The 18,242-nt window shown below is 47.5% G+C and overlaps 1 protein-coding gene across 5 annotated transcripts in view; it reads right to left on the bottom strand.

The window, feature by feature from the left end:
• Positions 1-317: 317 nt before the first annotated feature.
• Positions 318-18,242, bottom strand: part of HYDIN (HYDIN axonemal central pair apparatus protein) — a 549,453-nt gene continuing 531,528 nt past the window's right edge. For 3 of the 5 annotated variants that reach the window (XM_084959659.1, XM_084959660.1, XM_084959658.1), the window contains 7 exons: positions 17,299-17,518; positions 15,459-15,671; positions 14,253-14,416; positions 13,280-13,430; positions 7,785-8,015; positions 2,300-2,524; positions 318-1,017 (listed from right to left, as the gene is read on the bottom strand). In XM_084959659.1, coding sequence (XP_084815785.1) covers positions 535-1,017; positions 2,300-2,524; positions 7,785-8,015; positions 13,280-13,430; positions 14,253-14,416; positions 15,459-15,671; positions 17,299-17,518 — 1,687 coding nt within the window. In that variant the 3' untranslated portion in view covers positions 318-534. Of the gene's footprint in view, positions 1,018-2,299; positions 2,525-7,784; positions 8,016-13,279; positions 13,431-14,252; positions 14,417-15,458; positions 15,672-17,298; positions 17,519-18,242 lie in introns of those variants that run through there. The other 2 variants (XR_014805538.1, XR_014805539.1) reach the window with 2 other exon arrangements.

The raw sequence follows: 18,242 nt of genomic DNA on the forward strand, positions 1-18,242 counted from the left end.
CTCTGCAATAACCACCCTAATGTACCTGCTCATTGCTTTGAAAACAGTGACTTATTTGGCTTTTATGTGAAAGCAGAATAAAAGACCGCATTGAAGTAGAGTCTCATCCAAGGCTCTTTAAACCATTACGGGTTTTAAAAAGAAGCCGAGGCGCCCCCGTGCGGGGCACTGCCAACGGCGCCCTGTGACAGAAGGTCAGGAGTGTGACACCTGTATCATCTCATTAACAGCGGGGACTATCGCCGAGTGCTTGGGCTCTGGAGATACGTTAAGACACTAAATCTAGAGACTCGCCCTTGCAAAGTAAAATGTAGCTGTTTTGCGTCGTTACCGTGTTTAATATGGGATAGCTATATTTCAGACAGATATTTGGAATTCATGCAGTACAGAAATAAGGGCGCTTCAAATTGAATTGGAGGATAAAACAGTGCCATTAGAATTTGGTTATCGTCTCTGTTTTTCGAGGGCCTAGAACAACAACAGTGTCAAGGCCGACGCGATGGCCTGCTGATGCTGCAGGAACGCCAGCTTCCACTAGGGGGTGACCCCCTTCAGGTAATAAACCCACTTAACTCCCGAGTCGCTGCCTTCGCCGGGAGGGGAGCTCACGATCAGCTTGCTGGTGATGGGGGTTTTGCTGCCCGAGGGGTTGCCTTCAAAGTAGACGCTGATGTTGTTGATCTTCTTGGCCTTGACGGAGTCCACGGCGCGCACGGAGAAGGCTGGGTTCTCCACGACGAAGGAGAAGGTGACCGGGTGGTAGAAGACGTTCTTGAACGGGATGACGATGTTGTACCCGGCCCGGATCAGGAAGGGGCCTTGCGGCTTGGGGGGCAGAGCCACCCCGAAGAGCGGGATGAGGTACTCCCCGCCCGCCAGCGACGACAGGCTGAGCGCGCCCTTGCTCTCGCCCAGGCGGCTGGGCTCGAAGTAGACCTCGACGCTGACCTCCGAGCCGCCCTGCGCCCCCGGGGCCGCGTAAATGACCTTCTCCGTGTGGAAGTCCGGACAGTCGATCTGCAAGGGGGACAAAGGCGCTAAGCCCACCCGGGCCCTGAGGAGCAAACCCAGCAGCTCAGGCCGGTCCCCGCGTGCGGGAGGCCGGCGGGTGATCCCAGAGCCGAGCCCTAGGACGCCGCCCCTGAAGCGCAGCCATTGCTGGTTGGACCCCAGTTTCCCTAGGAAGACACTGAGGCCAAGGGATGTTAAATAGACACACAATAAAAAAGGAGCCCAAGCCTCTTGACCATGGCCGGGGACTTCGATGTTGGCCGGGCACGTGCCCCCCAGGGTAGGAGGCCACCTCCTTGCTCCCCTGGCTGCAGGGTGTGGTCACCGGAAGTTGTTCAGCAGAATGTGAGCGCGGGATGTGCTGCCCCCTGGTAGCTGGCTGCTGCTGTCACAGTAAGCCAGCTGGGTCCCTGTGGACCAGAGCGAGTGTCTATAGAAGATAAAGCATCAGGGCGGAAGGGTCTGGGTGCCTGATGTCACCCAACTGCATTCCAGCCCAAAGTGCTTACGCTCACACTGCTGCTGAAGAGCAGAATAAAGCCGCAGGTGGTTGGTTTTGTGGGGTTTCTGTCTCAGTAGTGAATCCTATACTCAAACTGATTTAATAGGTGACATGCATGGAACGTTTACTATGGGCCAGGCTAAGTTTTATAAACATATTTAAGGAGTTCCTGTCCTGGCTGAGAGGGTAAAGAACGCGACTAGGATACAGGAGGATGTGGGTTCAACCCCTGGCCCCGCTCAGTGGGTTAAGGATCAGGCTTTGCCCTGAGCTGCAATGTAGTATGCATACACAGCTGGGATGCTGCATTGCTGGGGCTGTGGCATAGACCAGCGGCTGCAGCTCTGGTTCGGCCCCTAGCCTGTGAACTTCCATATCCCACAGGTGTGACCCTAAAGAGACAAAAAAAAAAGAAAAAAAAATTTAAATTATATATGTTTAAAAATCCTGATGGCTATCCTGCGAGAATTATTCATGCAAAGAATAAATGGTGAAGAGAGGATTCCACAGCCTATATGCATGGACTGCTAAGCTCTAAGCTCTTACTGCAGCGACTACTGACCAGCTTGTGGGAAGCAGAGCCCCCCAACCTTCAGCTTGTTCAGCTAGAAAGTTGGTGAGGAAGAAGCCAGGCCTGGTACCATCTATTTCTAGCTGGCGGTGCCCAACGAGGTAAAGCACCTGACTCTGAGTTTCACATCTGCACCTTCTATGTCCTCCTCCCATTACTGCTGAGCCCGGATCTCTGGAAAGGGACAGGCAGAGGGCGGGGCAGGGGCTGCTCACCCTGCAGTAGTATTCCGTCTTCTGCCGGGTGTAATTGGTGAACTTGGCAAAGATGCTCTGGCCGCTGCCAAGAACAGCCTGGAAGTAGACAGGCTTTTCAGGAAGTGCTGGTGTGGCCTTCATACTGAGCTCATATGGGTAGTAGCCCAAATCACTGTTGTGCAGTGTTAGTCTCCCGAAGGTTTCTCCAGGTTTCAGGGGCTGGAATTCAAATGAGAATGTGCCCTGCAAGAAAATACGGAGGCTCCTGTGATGCTGAAAGTCTGACCCACCTCTGCCTGAGCTGAGGCTTCAGACCTGAGAGTAGGTTGGTGGCAGATGCTCATAGCGGTCTTGAGCCTGGGGAGCTTCTGACTAAACCAGCCTGCTTTTCCTCCCCTGAACCCCCCCAGCTTTCCCTAGTCTGGGCATTTCTATATCTGGAATCTCTCTGAATCTAAAAATTAGTACAGGATCCTCTCTTGAGAAGCATAATTGTGGAGACAGGGGTGAGTGGGCTGGAGGAGCAGGAGGGCTAAAGGTCAGTCAACTCCTTCTTTGCTCATAGCCAGTCTCTGAACAGCTTTCTGGTTCTACCATCATTTGGGAGAGTCTTTCTCCTTCATCTGTTATCATCCATAGCAAAATAAGAGAAGAATCAAAGAGTATTGCTTATAATAGCAAAGTAAGGTAAACAATTCAGATATATTAGCAGTAACAGATGGGTAAATACATTACACTTTACTCATTTTGATGGAATATTATGTAGCCATTAAAAAGGAATAGCCAGAGCTCTAAGCATTGAAATAAAAGGCACTGATGATATTTTGCATGGAAGAGAGAAGGATCTAGAAATGTATATAAAGCTCTAGAAACGTGTAGGATCTCATTTTTTGGCGGAGTAGAATATGTCTATGTATGTATAGAAAAGAGATAGCAAGGCTATATCGAATTGTCACCAGTAGTTATCTTAGAGTGGGGAAATGGGATTGTGGGAACTTTTACTTTCTATTTCACGTACTTTTGTAGAGTTAAATTTTTATTTTTATCACGAGTAGGTATTCTTTCTTTCTTTTTTAAAAACTAGTTTGGGAGTTCTCCTGGGGTGCAGCAGGTTATGGATCTGGCATTGGCACTGCAGCAGCTTGGGCTGCTGCTGTGGTGTGGGTTCACTCCTTTGCCTGGCACAGTGGGTTAAGGATCCAGTGTTGCCACAGCTACAGTGTAGGTCATAACTGTGGCTCAGCTCTGATCTCTGGCCTGGGAATTCCTTATGCCATGTGTGGGGAGGCCAAAAAAGAAAAAAGAAAAGAGAAAAAGAAAACACAGAACAGATAAGAGAAAGCACAGGGTCCCATATAAACCTGAATATGTCACTGTTATACGCAATATAAATGGGATAAATACTCAGGTGAAAAAAAGGATTGTTAGACTGGATTAAAAAGCCAGATCCATCTCATCTGTATACTATTTTTAAGAGACATTTAATTATAGGGATACAGAAAAGTTGAAAGAATGATGATTAAAAGAAAACAAAACAGATTACACAAATACTAGCCAAAAGAAAGCTGTATTAATATTAGTCAAAAATAGATTTTAAGGCAAAGAACATTACTAGAAACAAAGAAGTTCACTTTATAATGAAGAGTTTCAAGTCACCAGAAAGATAATTTTTAACTAGTAACTTCAAAGTATATATACATAAAGCAAAGTGTAAACATAAATCATAACATGACAGAACTACAAGGATAAACAGAAAAATCTACAATCATAGTTAATATATGTTAATATGCTCTCCTAAAACTGATCAGATAAGCAGACAAAGCTATCAGTAAGGCTATAGGAAACTGGACACCAAAATAGCAAATATATTCTTTTCGAAAACAGATGTAAGATGCTTTTAAAACATCCATATATTGGGTCATAAAGCAAGTCTGAGCAAATTCTAGAGTACTGAAATAATATAGACTATATTCTTTGACCACAAGGTAATTTTTGCAAATGGTAACAAGAAAAATTCACTTTTGGAAAATTAGACACTTCTAATAACCCATGAGTCAAAAAAGAAGAATTAATAATAGTGAAAATTAGAACACTTTTGAACCTGATGATGAGAAATACTACATATAAATATAAAAAATTTGTGTGCTGTGGCTAAAGCAGTACTTGGAGGTTTTTTCTTTTTTTGGTCTTTTGTCCTTTTTAGAGCTGCACCCACGGCATATGGAGGTTCCCAGGCTAGGGGTCGAATGGAGTTGTAGTTGCCGGCCTACGCCAGAGCCACAGCAATGCCAGATCCGAGCCACATCTGCGACCCACACCACAGCTCAAGGCAATGCTGGATCCTCAGCCCACTGAGTGAGGCCAGGGATTGAACCCGCAACCTCATGGTTCCTAGTTGGATTCGTTTCCACTGTACCACAATGGGAACTCCTAGATGGAGATTTTTTGTAATTTTAAATGTATATACTAGAAAATATGGTTAATTCCCTAAACATTCATCTTAGAAATTAGATTAAGCAACAGCAACCCAAAGGAAGCAGAATAATAAAGAGTAGAAATGAAGCAACTAGAAAGCAAAGCCAAAAGATGTTTTTTTGAAAAAAAAAAAAGAAAAGTTGAGAAATCTCTAGTAAGACTGATGAAAAAACAAAGAGAGAAAGCACAATAACCAACATTAGAAATGAAAAAGGCATGTCACGTAAAAAAAGCAGTAAGATTCATGCAGTGAGACCTGGAGTTCTTATGCAGTTGTCTAAAATGAGAGAAACATGTCAGCAGAGCCTATGGTGGCTCCATGTGTGATGAGTGTGTCGGCGACAGGACCAAGCATGCTGTCCTTATTGAGGAGCAGAAAATCGTTGTGAAAGTGTTGAAGTCACAAGCACATAACCAGAAAGTTAAATTTTAAAAAAATGAAGCTTTTTTGAGTAATAAATCAAAAAACAAGACCCAAAAGGTAATAAGAGGATCATAACAACGTCATACCACTATTTGGGCTGCAGGGATGAAATGGAAACACCCTTATTACCGACGCAAGAAGAAACAGATCATCTAAATAGTTCAACATCACCGTTGAAATGAGATCAGTAGGAGACAAGCTTCCCGCAAAGAAAACCAAAGAAAACACCAGATCTCGACGGCTTCACCTGTGAATTCAAGGCAGCCGTAATTTGAACCTTTTATAAACTCTTTCCCACAAGTGAGAAGGTCAGAATGTCCCCGGCTCTTTTTTTTTTTGTTGTTGTTGTTGTTGTTGCTATTTCTTGGGCCGCTCCCGCGGCATATGGAGATTCCCAGGCTAGGGGTTGAATTGGAGCTGTAGCCACCGGCCTACGCCAGAGCCACAGCAACTCGGGATCCGAGCCGCATCTGCAACCTACACCACAGCTCACGGCAACGCCAGATCGTTAACCCACTGAGCAAGGGCAGGGACCGAACCCGCAACCTCATGGTTCCTAGTCGGATTCGTTACCCACTGCGCCACGATGGGAACTCCCCCGGCTCTTTTTTGTGGCTAGTACAAGTGACAGCCACACTGGGCAAAGAGTGCGGGGAAGAAAAGCTGTGGTCCATCCGCCTCACTGGTGGACACAGAGGCACATCTCCGCCGCAGACTATTATGCAAGTGAATCGCATCTGTATGTAAGAAGGGGGATTGAGACCACAAGGAGTTATTGCTTTGTCAGGAGTTTATCAGATCGGTAAACTTTAAAAATGTCCAACAATTCCAAGGGGACCCCACCTTACTGGTTGGCAGTTATCTACTGGTTGCCAGTTAGAGGCAGGCGCACCCTGTGACTCAGGGATTCCACGCCCGGGGTACGCTGTGGAGAAACACATGCGCAAGTGCCTTACGAGGCCACGTGTGCAGAAAGATCCATGGCAGCTTTACCCGCCATGGCCAGATGTTGAAACCAACACAAACATCTGGCCATGGCGGGATGGATATCTAAATGGTGGGCTAATCACATGGGAAGGTGGATAGCAGAGACGATGAATGAAGCTCAGCTGCACGCGATGGCATGGATGACTGTCACAATTCACAACTCTGAGCAAAAGAAATAAAACATTACAGGAGCTCTCCCTGTGGGGCAGTGGGTTAAGAATCTGGCTGCAGCAGCTGGGGTCACGGCAGAGTTGTGGGTCTGATCCCTGGCTGGGCTAAGCTGTGGCGCAGGTCACAGCTGTGGCTCAGATTCGATCCTTGGCCGGCGACCTTCCATATGCCGTGGATGCAGCCATAAAAAACCCCAAGAAACAAAACATTACAGAATGTATATAGTTTGATTTCTTTTGCATGAAGGTCAAAAACAGGCAAAACTAAACTATGTAGTTTGAAAGCAAGACACGATTAGTACAAAATAAAGACATTGGTAACTTTCAGGGGTGAAGAGTAGGGTGTTGTGATTGTAGAGAGAGGCAGAGGTGGTGATGTTTTTTTTCTCCCATTTTTGGCGACCTGCACTGCAGCTGCGGCAATGCTGGATCCTTAATTCATTGTGACAGCTGGGGATCACATCTACACTGCCTCAGAGACAACGCTGGATCCCTCACCTGCTGTGCCACAGTGGGAACTCCTTGGAGGTGGCAGCTTTTAATATCTCTTCCTGGGTTTTTATTTTTTGTTTGTTTGTTTTTGGCTACATCCTCAGCACATGGACGTTCCTGAGCCAGGGATCAAACCTGTGCCACCAGCAGTGACAGAAGCCACTGCAGTGATAATGCTGGATCCTTAACCCACTGTGCCACATAATTGGTTACACATACACATACGTGCAAATACATGTGTCAGTCTGTGACCTACACCACAGCTCATGGCAACGACAGATTGTTAACCCACTGAGCAAGGCCAGGGATCGAACCTGCAACCTCATGGTTCCTAGTCGGTTTTGTTAACCACTGTGCCACAACAGGAACTCTGAGAGATCCTAGTTCTGAAAGAGAAGAGAGACAGAGTGGGAGTGCAGGGAACAAGCCAGGTGGGCTCGAGTTGGAGAAACAGAGAGGTTTGGATGGAGGCGGGCAGGGAGGGTTGGGAGCGGTAAGCTGACCCGAAGAGCATTTATCTTCCCGTCAGTTCTAATTCCAGGCCACGTCCTCCCAGCCACCGGCAGAGGTTCCTGTGCGTCCTTTCTGAGGTGGTCTGTGCCCAAACAAGCACATACACGAGTGTGTGTGTTGTACCCGCGATACACTCCTACGTGTCCCTTGCTATCCTTTTTACCGCATGTATTTTATGTGACTTATACAATTAGGAAAAACAAGAAAAATATTTTAAATTTGACCAAGGCACACAAACACCTAACAGAGACAAGGGTTCCTGAGATAGGCCAGGCCCTTCCACACGTCTGCGCCGGAGCTCTGTGCGGCCTGGTTTCTGTGCGGACTTGGGCAGCAGAGGAGAGGTGGGAACAGCAGTGGGACCGGCGGATCGTCCCCAGGGGCGGGCCCAGCTCAGAGCCTGCATCCGGATTCCGGGGACTCGTGCCCGGCAGGGCCGTACCTCGGAGTTGGCCGGCACCACGAACTGGGAGGGCAGGCTGACGTCGGGCACGCGGCACTCCGTGGAGAAGGTCACGGAGTAGGGCAGGGGGTTCTCCAGCTTGATGGAGGCGGACACGCTCTGCCGGATGGGGGTCACCATCTCGATGGTTTTGATGACGCCCGAAGGGATGACCTTGAAGCTCACGGTGTAGTACAGGAACTCACTGGTCACCTCGTTTCGGAAGATCACCTGAGTCCACAGAGAGCGGGCGGAAGCAGAGGGTGAGTCCAGGGTCCTCTGCCGTCGACAGGAGCTCCGGTTCCCTGTGGGCAATGCCTGGAGCCCGAAGCGCAGGGACCAGGCTGACACGGGCCCTCCCAGCCCATCTGAAGCCCTTCCCTCGGGTCCTCTGCTCCGGCTCCCCCTGGGGACAGAGCCCTCGGCAGCCTGGGCTGCTTTAGAAGAGGCTGGAGCCGCACTGTCTGCTCCTGGAGATGAAGGTGTCCCCCGTGGGACCACTGAGTGGGCCTGGAGAACAAGCAAGACCTCGAGAGGTTCAGGTTACAGTGGGCTTCCCTCCAATTCCTGTTGCTGCTGGAATAGTTAATAATAATAACAGAATAAGAGCATCTAACAATTAATGAGTGATTACTGTGTTTTAGGCACTGGAAGTACTTTTTTGGGGGTGGGGGGCTGTGCCTGGGGAAGCGGTGGCATGTGGAAGCTCCCAGGCTGCAGATCAAGCCGCAGCAGCAACCCGAGCGACAGCAGTGACAATGCTGGCTCCTTCACCTGCTGAGCCACTAGGGAACTCGTGGAAGTCCCTATTTAATTCACACAGGTGTAGGCCACATTACTATGCCTCTCACCATTTTTTTTTTTAGAGGAGAAAGTTGCGGCTTAGCAATGCTAAGGATGCTGCCCAAGGCCACATGCAGAGAAATGTCATGGAATCACACCCAGGCCAGAGGGACTGCAGGGCTCACACTTCTTGCTGCTGCATCATCCCCTCACCCCTGCCTCTGACTTGTTGATAAGCTGCTCCCCGTTTTCAGGTCTTTTCTGGGGTGACGGATGATGTGGCGCATATTCCCTCATGCTTCTTGGTCACTCGTGTAGCTCCTTCCACAAGGTGGAGTCTATTCAAATTTTTTGCCCCTTTTTAATACCTTGCGTTGCTTACTTCTTATTAGGTGGTGATATTTCTTTACACATCTGCCTTTTGACTTTCAGCCTCTTCCGGTCTTTAAGTTTAGGGCGCTCTGACACCCTCCGGCTTTCACACGAGGCTTTAGTCTTTCACACTTAAAGTCATCACTTATAAGTGCAGGTGGAAATCAGCCCTCTTGCTATTTATTGTCCATTTGTCTCTTCTATTGTTTTCATGCCTCTTTTGCCACATTCCTGCCTTCTTTTGGATCAATGAATAACCTTTTGGAATAAACTTTGTTTCCTCTACTGGCTTGTTGGTTATATTTTTAAAGAACAGATTTTTAGTGGTCGCTCCAGAGCTGACAATGTGAATTTTTAACCGATCAGAATTTATGTAGAATCAGTATTTTATCACTTCCCACTTTACAACTGACGCTTTGTGCCTTCCACCCCGCACGCCCTACTTCACACATGTAATAAATAACCTTATGAAAGTATAAGTGCATTTACCTTTATCCACCCTGTCTTTGGGGCTTTTGTTCCATATCTTTTTTTACTTCTACGCATATAAGACCATCCACCTTACCATGTTATTACATTTGCTGTAAGTTGTTAGCTGTCTTTTTAGGAAAGTGGTGAGAAGAAAAAACACATATGTTTGATATTTACACACTGATTTGCCATTTTTAGAGCACTTCTCTCCTTCCAGTGGATCTAGCTTTCCATCTGGCATCCTGTCCCTTCAGACTGAAAAATAGCTCTGAGCATTGGTGCAGTAATGCACCTCGGCGGGCCGTGAGTCCTTTCATTTGAAAATGTCTGCTTTACCCTCTGTTTTCAAGAACACGTTCGGTGAATAGAGTTCTGGGTTGATCAGCTCTTCTTTCAGCACTTTGCAGAAGGCTGCCGTTATTTTTAAAGCAAAGTCAGTGGTCGTGTTTATTGCTGTGTCCCCGTTTTAATCTCGTTGTTCTAAGTGTTTCTAGGTATCTTCGGTTTTCAGCAGTTTTACTAGGATGTGCACAGGCCTGGTTTTCTTTGTTTCTCCTGCTTAAAGTCCACCACGTGTCTTGGCTCTGTACATTATTTTTAGCAAAAATGAAAATCAGAGGACATTTCAGCAATTATTTTTCCAAATAATTATCTCCTCTAGTCTCACTTTCTTCTCTTCTAGGACTCATGTTACTCACATGTTAGGCCATTTTCTATTTTCTCCCAGGTTCCTGAGGCCCTGGTTATTTTTTTAAAATCTTTTTCCCCCTTGGTTCCTCACACTGGAAACTTTTTCTATCGATTTGTTTCAATTGTACCAAGAAATCTCGATTGTACCAAGAAATCTCGTGTGTCCAAACTGCCGTTAGACACACCCGATGAATTTTTCATTTCGGCTGATTGTGATTTTCAGGGCTAGAACATCCATTTGGTTCTTCTGTATAGTTTCCACTTCTCTGCTGAGATTCCTTATTGGTCTCCTCATTAAGACCACTTTTATTTAATGATTTGAAAGATTTGCTTTTAGTTCTTGAACGTGATTCTAACACCTGCCTTAAAGTCCAGTGTTGGGCCCATCTTGGAATCAACTTCCACTGACTGCTTGTTGGTTTTTTTAAAAGCGGGCCACATGTTCCTGCTTCTTCATAAGTCTAATACTTTTTATTTGTGTGTTGGACACTGTTGATGATCCTTGGAGAGACGGCAGATTCTATCTTCCTCATAAGAATGTGGATTTTATTCCAGGTGGTAATTCGGTCACTGATTTATCCCCTTAAATTGGTGTCGTTTTGGTTTCGGGCTTTGTTAGAGCAGATACGTAGAAAGTTCAAGGTGTTTCTCAAGACCTTCCAACTTGCGGGGGATGGGGAAGGGGGTTCATCCTCCAAATTTTGTCCTTCCTGCAGATCTTAGCTTTAGGCTTTTAAGTTCTTCTGCAGAATTCTTACACAAGGGCGTGGGCCTTCTGGTATTCCAGCTGGGCTCCTAGGATGCTGGTGCAATCTCTCCGCTCTGGCTGGACCTACCTGTCCCTGGGTGTCCCGCAATGATTATCGACAGCACTTTTGTTCCCTTATCAACCTCATAGCAGCCTCTCTCTGGTTAAGTCTCATGCAGTCCCATTCCGTGCATGTGCAGTCCCTCACCAAGGACTTTGAGGGGCTCCCCCACGCAGCCTTCTGTCCTGCTCCCACTGCAGGCACTGCTCTCTCCTCTCCGGGGCCCGGCCCTCGGGAGACCAGCTCTTTCAGCCGCCTCAAACCCTGCCTTCTGCCTCCTCAGTTCACGGAGGCTGCCGTGCTTTGCTTAGATGACAGCTGACTGCACTGCGGTCAGGAGATTGTCCCAAGGCCGAGAGGACAGGCATGGGCACTCGTTTTCTACATTTCTCTTCTCCCTGATGGAGTGCAGGATTGTGCTGCCTGTAGTCTGATGCCTCAGAAGAGGTGCCTCAGATATTTTGTCTGGTTTTATGGCTGTTTATAAACAGGTGGGCGTTTGTGGTTGTTTATGGAGAGGATCGAGTTACTTCAACATCACCAGAGCAGAGGTGCTTTTGAATTTTAAAACATTTTTTGGGAGTTCCCACTGTGGCTCAGTGGTAATGAACCCAACTAGTATCCCTGAGAACATGGGTTCGATCCCTGGCCCCACTCAGTGTGTTAAGGATCTGGTGTTGCTGTGGGGTAGCAACAATTTGATCTTTAGCCTAGAAACTTCCATATGCCACAGGTGCTAACCTAAAAAACCCAACATTTTTTGTTGTTTTTGTTAATTTCAATGTAAGAGAGTCTCTGATCTGGTCTGCTGTCATTTTTACCCCCAAACCTTTACATTTGTATTTTAATACATGTATTTATTTATATTTTTCTATTCATACCTACAGCTGATGAACATCTATTTTCTCTCCCTACCCTTCTCTAGGAATGAGAAAAACCTCTCATTTCCCCATCTGTTTCCAAATGAGTGAGAAACGTTGTCTCAGTGCCTTATTTTATCCTTCCCCTTCCTATTTCCTATACTGAGGTTGTATGAAATATTAATTTCAGAGTGCTTCTCAACAGTTATTTGAAATTAGCTATCAATTTAATTTTGCATCTTTGGTCTGTCCTCGTACTTTCCTGCTGGAGCCATTTACAAAGGAGCCTGGTGAGAGCCTCGGCTCTGTTTCTATCTGCCTGGTTCTCTCTTCCCCAGAGTCCACTGCACAATTCAGCCTGCCTGTCCCTATGCTCTTCTAATCCTGATATTCGGTTTTTCATTTGCATGGCCTCTGACTCTCTTCCAGGACAGCCTGTTTTTGCTTCTTGTGTATGACGATCGTCCTTTGTCCCTTCAACGATATTAATGATATTCACTAAAAATTCTGCATTTCCTTTAATTACTTTTTCATCGCAGGGGTTATTCGTTGAGCTGGTGTTTCAATTTGACGACGGCTTTTTTTCCCCTTCGGATGGTTCACGATTCCTTGATTTTGAGGTTCTGTGTGAGCCTGTGTGCTACTGCGATCTGAGTGGATCAGCCTAGCTCCGTGATGGTGGGATTGTTGCTGGGGAGGTTCTGCTAGTTTCTCTTCGGGAAGGAGGAGGTTGGTTCCTCTGTTTATTCCTTTTTTTCACTTTAAATTCTTGCCCTAGGTGGTTCCATCCTCCCTCGCGGCTTCGTACGATCTGTACGCGGGGAGCCCCCACATCCTCTCTTCAGCTCTGACCTCTCTTGGGAGCCACTGATCCTCATGTGCCCCTTTTCTTCAAAGCACCTGTCTCCGTGTATAATTCTGCATTCATAGTGCAAGTACTTGATGAATGTCCATCTCCTTCCACTGGACTGTGTGTTCCAGGAGAACAGAGACGGTGCCTATTTTTGATCATTGCTGTGTCACAGCACTTAGTATAGTCTCGGGCATACATGCTCAATAGATACCTGGTGAATGAATGAATGAATGAATGAGGAGGAACAGCTCCTGTGTGAAAGACCCTGTGGCGTCTTGGGGCCGATGGCTCTGAGCTGAATCCTGGCTCTGATGTCACTAGCCGTGTGCGTGCTCAGCACTCTGAAAGGGATCTTCTGTTATTATTATTGCGGCCTGGGGTTTGCTGGCCCAGGGTTCCCTACTGCTTCAGCATGTTCATGATCCTGCCACCTTAAAGGCTCTGGGTGGATCTACGCACTGGCTGGCCCTGCAATCTGGTCTCATCTTATATAGAGAGTCTGGGAATCCTGAATGCCTGTGCCAGGCACTCTAAGTGGTCAGCCTGAAAGGATCAGGATAGGCTGGCTCGGGGAGGACATCTCCGCTCCCTGACACCAACATCGACCTCGGGGCAAACGTCCAGGGTCCCAGGGCAATGCCCTTAATGTGTGGATACCTTTGCCGTGTACAGTCCCTCCTTGTAGGAAAAGAAGTTCAGCTTGTAGTCTTTCTTGGAGGCGGACAGCACATCGATGTAATCAAGGCCCTTTAAGGTGACACTTAGGTCAGGCTTCTCGGGTTTCAGCATTTCCACAATGACCCGGAATCTGGGGGTGCACAGGGGTGCAAGAGGAGAGGACAGACAGAATGAGACAGTTTTCTCGGAGGAAGGAAGGCAAGGTGCCATCTCCACTCCTGATTGCATGGAAAGCACATGGGGCCTGGGTTCCAGTCCTCACTGTGTCACTGGCAATAACAGTACCTACCATTTACTAACCACCTGTTACGTGCCAGGAACTGAGACGAGGCCTGTAGGAACAGTGTCTGTAGGAGATACGCCTCGTTATCCTCTCCACTTTCCTAGTTTAGAAACAGAGGCTGAGTGAAGGAAGGTGACACGCAGGGAGGAGGCCAAGTCCTGGCAGCACTGGCGTTCACGCTTGGGCCTGGGCCCTCACCCACGGGGCTAGGCGGGCCGCCCTCAGCAGGGTGCACCTCTTCTCGCAGCCTTTGGCTCCCCTTCCATAAAAGGAGGGGACGGGCTGGATGGCCTCAGGCTCCTCTAGTTCTTGCATTCGCCTCCACTCTCTCTGCAAGTACAAGATCCAAGGGAGGTCCTTCTCTGGCCAGTGGCTTAGGTGACAAAACAGAGTCTCAGTAATAACGACCCTGATTATCACTCGAAAGTAATAATAACAGCTAACACTTACTGAGCACTTATTTTGTGCAGGTGCTGTTCTAGGAGACTTGCACATCATCACCGCTCAGGGACAGCCCTCAGCAGGAGGTGCTCTCCGGAGGCTCAGAGGTGCCTGGCCACCTCGGGGAGCTTTGCCCCTTTAGCCCCCAACACCCACCAGAGGCCCTGACGAGGGGAAGGGCCAGGCTCCACGTGGCAAGTGCCCCCTCCTGCTCCCCCAGCCCCTCACCTCTGGGGCTTGTTCAGCCAGTTGGTGATTGGCAGGAGCTCAGTGTAGGGCGTCTTACATGGCACTTCACGGTAGATGCTGGCTACGGCTTTGGGGAGCTCGGAAGTCCCATGCAGCATATACAGCCAGCCGGTCCCATCGGGGAGGGGGAAGAAGAGGGTGCCCTAAGGAGAAGAAGAAATGCGGTCAGAATAACACAGAGGGTCCTTTATTGATTACCTCTGGGGCGTGGTAGTGACGCAGGATCGATGGAGGCTCTGCAAATAAGCGTAATACTTGTGAAGAGCAGCTTGGGAATATGCTTCCAAAAGTCATAAAAATATTCATGGGTATTTTTTTTTCTTTTTATGGCTGCACCTGTAGCATATGGAACTTTCTGGGCTAGGGGTTGAATGGGAGCCGTATCTGTGATCTACGCCACAGCCACGGCAACACTAGATCCTTAACCCGTTAAGCAAGGTCAGGGATGGAACCTGCATCCTCATGGAGATTCTGTTGGGTTCTTAACCTGCTGAGCCACAACGGGAACTCTGTTCCTGTGTATTTGAAACAGGAATCAATCCCAGGGAACTTACTGAAGACAAATCCCTCCAGAGGAAAAAGTTACATATACTCACACATGTATACTGGAACCATCGGTACGATACTGACGAAAATCTGAAGACAACTTAAACATCCAACAACTGGGGATGTTAAGTAAATTATGGAACTGTCACTCAATGAAATGTTAGGCAATCATTAAAAATGAATACCGTGAAGACTACATCATTAAAGAGACAAATGCTCGTGATATAATGTCAAGTGAAAGAAAGGGGATACAAAGTTAAGGATGATGGCAGCTGTGGCTGAATCTGAATAAGCACAGGCAGTGGAGATGGAAGAACACAGTTTTTTTCGAGGGGGTAGAAGACTGTGGCTTCTTTTCTTTTTTGATTTTTCTTACAGTTACTGTGAAGTTATTTGTACATGGAAGTATTAACTGCTTGATGCTTTGACTCCATCTCAGAACTGAGGCTCTGGTCCAAGAGAGTCCCCTCAACATGAAAACATAGCTTTGGGCTTGATCATCGGCATGATTCCCCATTGTTCCAACATGATTTGTGGGGTCCCCTTTGTTCTAACACCCTCTGAGCTCCTAACCTTTCTTGCACACTTTCTCCCTCCATCCACGCCAGGAAATTGATGGGGGCGCGGGGCTCAGCCTACCTGATGCTTGCGGTTCTCCAGGTTCATGGTGCGGGGCCGGTATGTAATCTCATAGGGCTTGTTTTGCTGATGGGGCTCCAGGGTGATGAACTCCGGCCCCTCCCAGTGCTCACCCTCAAAGATGGGGTGCAGGTTCCAGGTTTGGTTGGTGCGGTTTGAAAGCAGGATGGTCTGTGTGTGCTTGGAACGCACCTGGCAGGTGAAATTCACCACCTGGAAGAAAACAGGCACCTCAAGCAGGCTGTGGAATTTATAAATCTGGAGTTCAAGGAGAGGTTTGAGCTGGAGACATATTTATTTATTTATTTATTTATTTATTTCGATTTATTTGGGAGTTGTTAATATTGCAATATTTTTTTATGGCCAAGAAACTGGATGAGATCATCCAGAAGTAAGTGTATTTAGAAAAAAGAAATTTCCGGACTAGTTCCTGACTGGCACCCTTCGATGTCAGGGACAATCAGAAGTGGAGATGAGAAGGAATAGATGATAAGGTGGGAGACGGTGGTATCGTGAGGAAGGCAGGGTCTGAAGGAGGAGAGGCTCGTTCAAGGTGCCAAAGGCTATAGGCAGGTCAAGTAAGAAGAGGGGGGAGAACTAGCCACGGAATTTAGCAGTGTAGACAGTGCTGCACTGGTGTAAAGAGAGTCAACGAGAGCACTAGTGGGACAAGAATGGAGCTGAGCAAGAGGCCCACACATGTGTGATCAACTGGTTTTTGACCGACGCGCAAAGGCTATTCCGTGGAGAAAGGACCGTCTATTCAATGAAAGGTGCTGGAACAACTGGATACCCATGTACAAAAATACAGTGAATTTTGACCCATATCTTATACTACATACAGAAATGAGCTTTAAACAGACTGAAGATCTAAATATAAAACTTGCATCCTGAATATAAGAGAGCCATCAAAGCTCAAGAGTAAGAAAACAAACAACCCAAATAAAAATAGAAGACGTGAACAGACACTTCAACAGAGAAGATATCTGAATGGCAAATAAGTACCTGAAGAGATGCTTGCTATCATTAGTCTTGAGGGAAGCGCAAAGTACAAACCACAATGAGATGCCACTACATACCTATTAGAATGACCAAAAATTTAAAAGGCTGATCATATTAAGAGTGGGCAAGGATGTGGTGCAAGTGGAAATATCAGGCATTGCTGAGAGGAGTGTAAAATGACGCAGCAACTTTGGAAAACAATTTGGTAGGTTCGTAAAAAGGTAAATATATACCTACCTCTTGATCCATCCATTCCACTCTTATGTGTTTACCCAAGAAAACGAAAGCCTGTATTCTTGCCAAGGCTTCTACATCTACCTTTACAGTACACTGTGCAAGTCTATTTACATGAAATTGTTGAAATAACAAGAGATGGAGATTAGGTGTCATTATGACCCTAAGCAAGGTTACCAGGAATACAGCTGACAGTCCACTACTAGGTTTCTAGGAACAGGGCTAGCAGAGGGTTAACCCGAAGCCATTTTTTTAAGCATAAAGAAGGAGATAAGTATTCACCTTTTACTTACAGAGCTTATAACAGAATTTGATCTAGACAGAGATGTCAATACAGCCTTCCTTGAGAATGAAATGTTTGAGTTGAGAGTTGAAGAGTAAATAAGAATTAACTAAATGAAGAGGGTGAAATGAATATATCAGCACTAGGAACAGCATGTGCCAAGGCCCTGTGGTGCGAAGGAGCAGATCTGAATATTTGATGTGGGTGCCAGGGACCATTTGAACAGAGCCACTTATTTCTAGAAGGTCTGATCAAGTTCCCTTGTGGGGCCTGCTGGGCCCACCCCCGCCAGGGGTCCATCTGTGGGCCGCAGCTACTGACCTCTTTTACTGCAGGTGGCCCCACGCAGACTCCAGACAGGGTTAGGCTCAGAGGATTCCCTCCCTGGATGAAGCAGAGCAAGTTTTTATGGAGAACCTCCTTTCCCACCTCGGTGGGATGATAAATCACTTCGAAAGAAACCTCCATGCCTGCGGTGATATAGCCTTCTTCTGGGCTGATGGAGAAATGAGGCTCAAATTTCTTGGTGTCCCATTTAAACCTTTTCCAAGACAAAAGGAGACAAGGAAGACAGTTTACTAGTTTCACTGAGAGTGGCCTCTGTGCTGCTGAGGAAAGAGACTCTGCCTGGGCTTTCAGCTGGGAGGTCCACCCCCTCGTGCACTGCCTGGGACCAGGGAGGAGGAAGACTGCCCGGCAAAGCAGAGGCAGGAGTGACAAAGGCCAGGTCGGTGCTTGGTGGGAGCTCTTGGCTTTCTCCTGGAGCTCAGCAGGCAGGGAAGTAGCGCATCTATATGTACTCAAGGTCACAGAGCTAGGAGGTGGCTGGGCTCCTGAGACTGTGGCCATAAGCACTCCCCGCACGGCCTCCCAGGTGTGACCCAGGAGGGTAGAGATCATCCCTTTAGCTGAGAGACGCCCCCATTCTTGGCAGTGGGATCCAATGGCCCTGGGTGGTCACCCCTCTGAGGTCTGGCACTGGGTCCAGGCAGGAGCCAGAGGGTGTATGGTGCAGACCAGAGCTTCCAGTACCAAGGCCACCATACCACAACCTAAGGGTGTTGTTCACACTGAGATTGGCGTGAAGGGTGCCCCCTGCAGATGTGTAGGCACCTGCTGGTGAGAAAGGAGAACCTGGCAAGGAACGCTGCCATAGGGGTACCTGGGTTCTAATTGCATTTTTCTTACTTCCTGGCTGTGTGACCTCAGGCAAGTCACCTAACCACTCTGAGCCTCACCTTCATCTGTGAAATGGGGACACATGA

The sequence above is a fragment of the Sus scrofa genome, chromosome 6, assembly GCF_054392235.1.
Source record: "Sus scrofa isolate SSC_HxYL_T2T_F1_AM1 chromosome 6, Sscrofa_HxYL_maternal_Yorkshire_Landrace_v2.0, whole genome shotgun sequence".
Classification (NCBI taxonomy): domain Eukaryota; kingdom Metazoa; phylum Chordata; class Mammalia; order Artiodactyla; family Suidae; genus Sus; species Sus scrofa.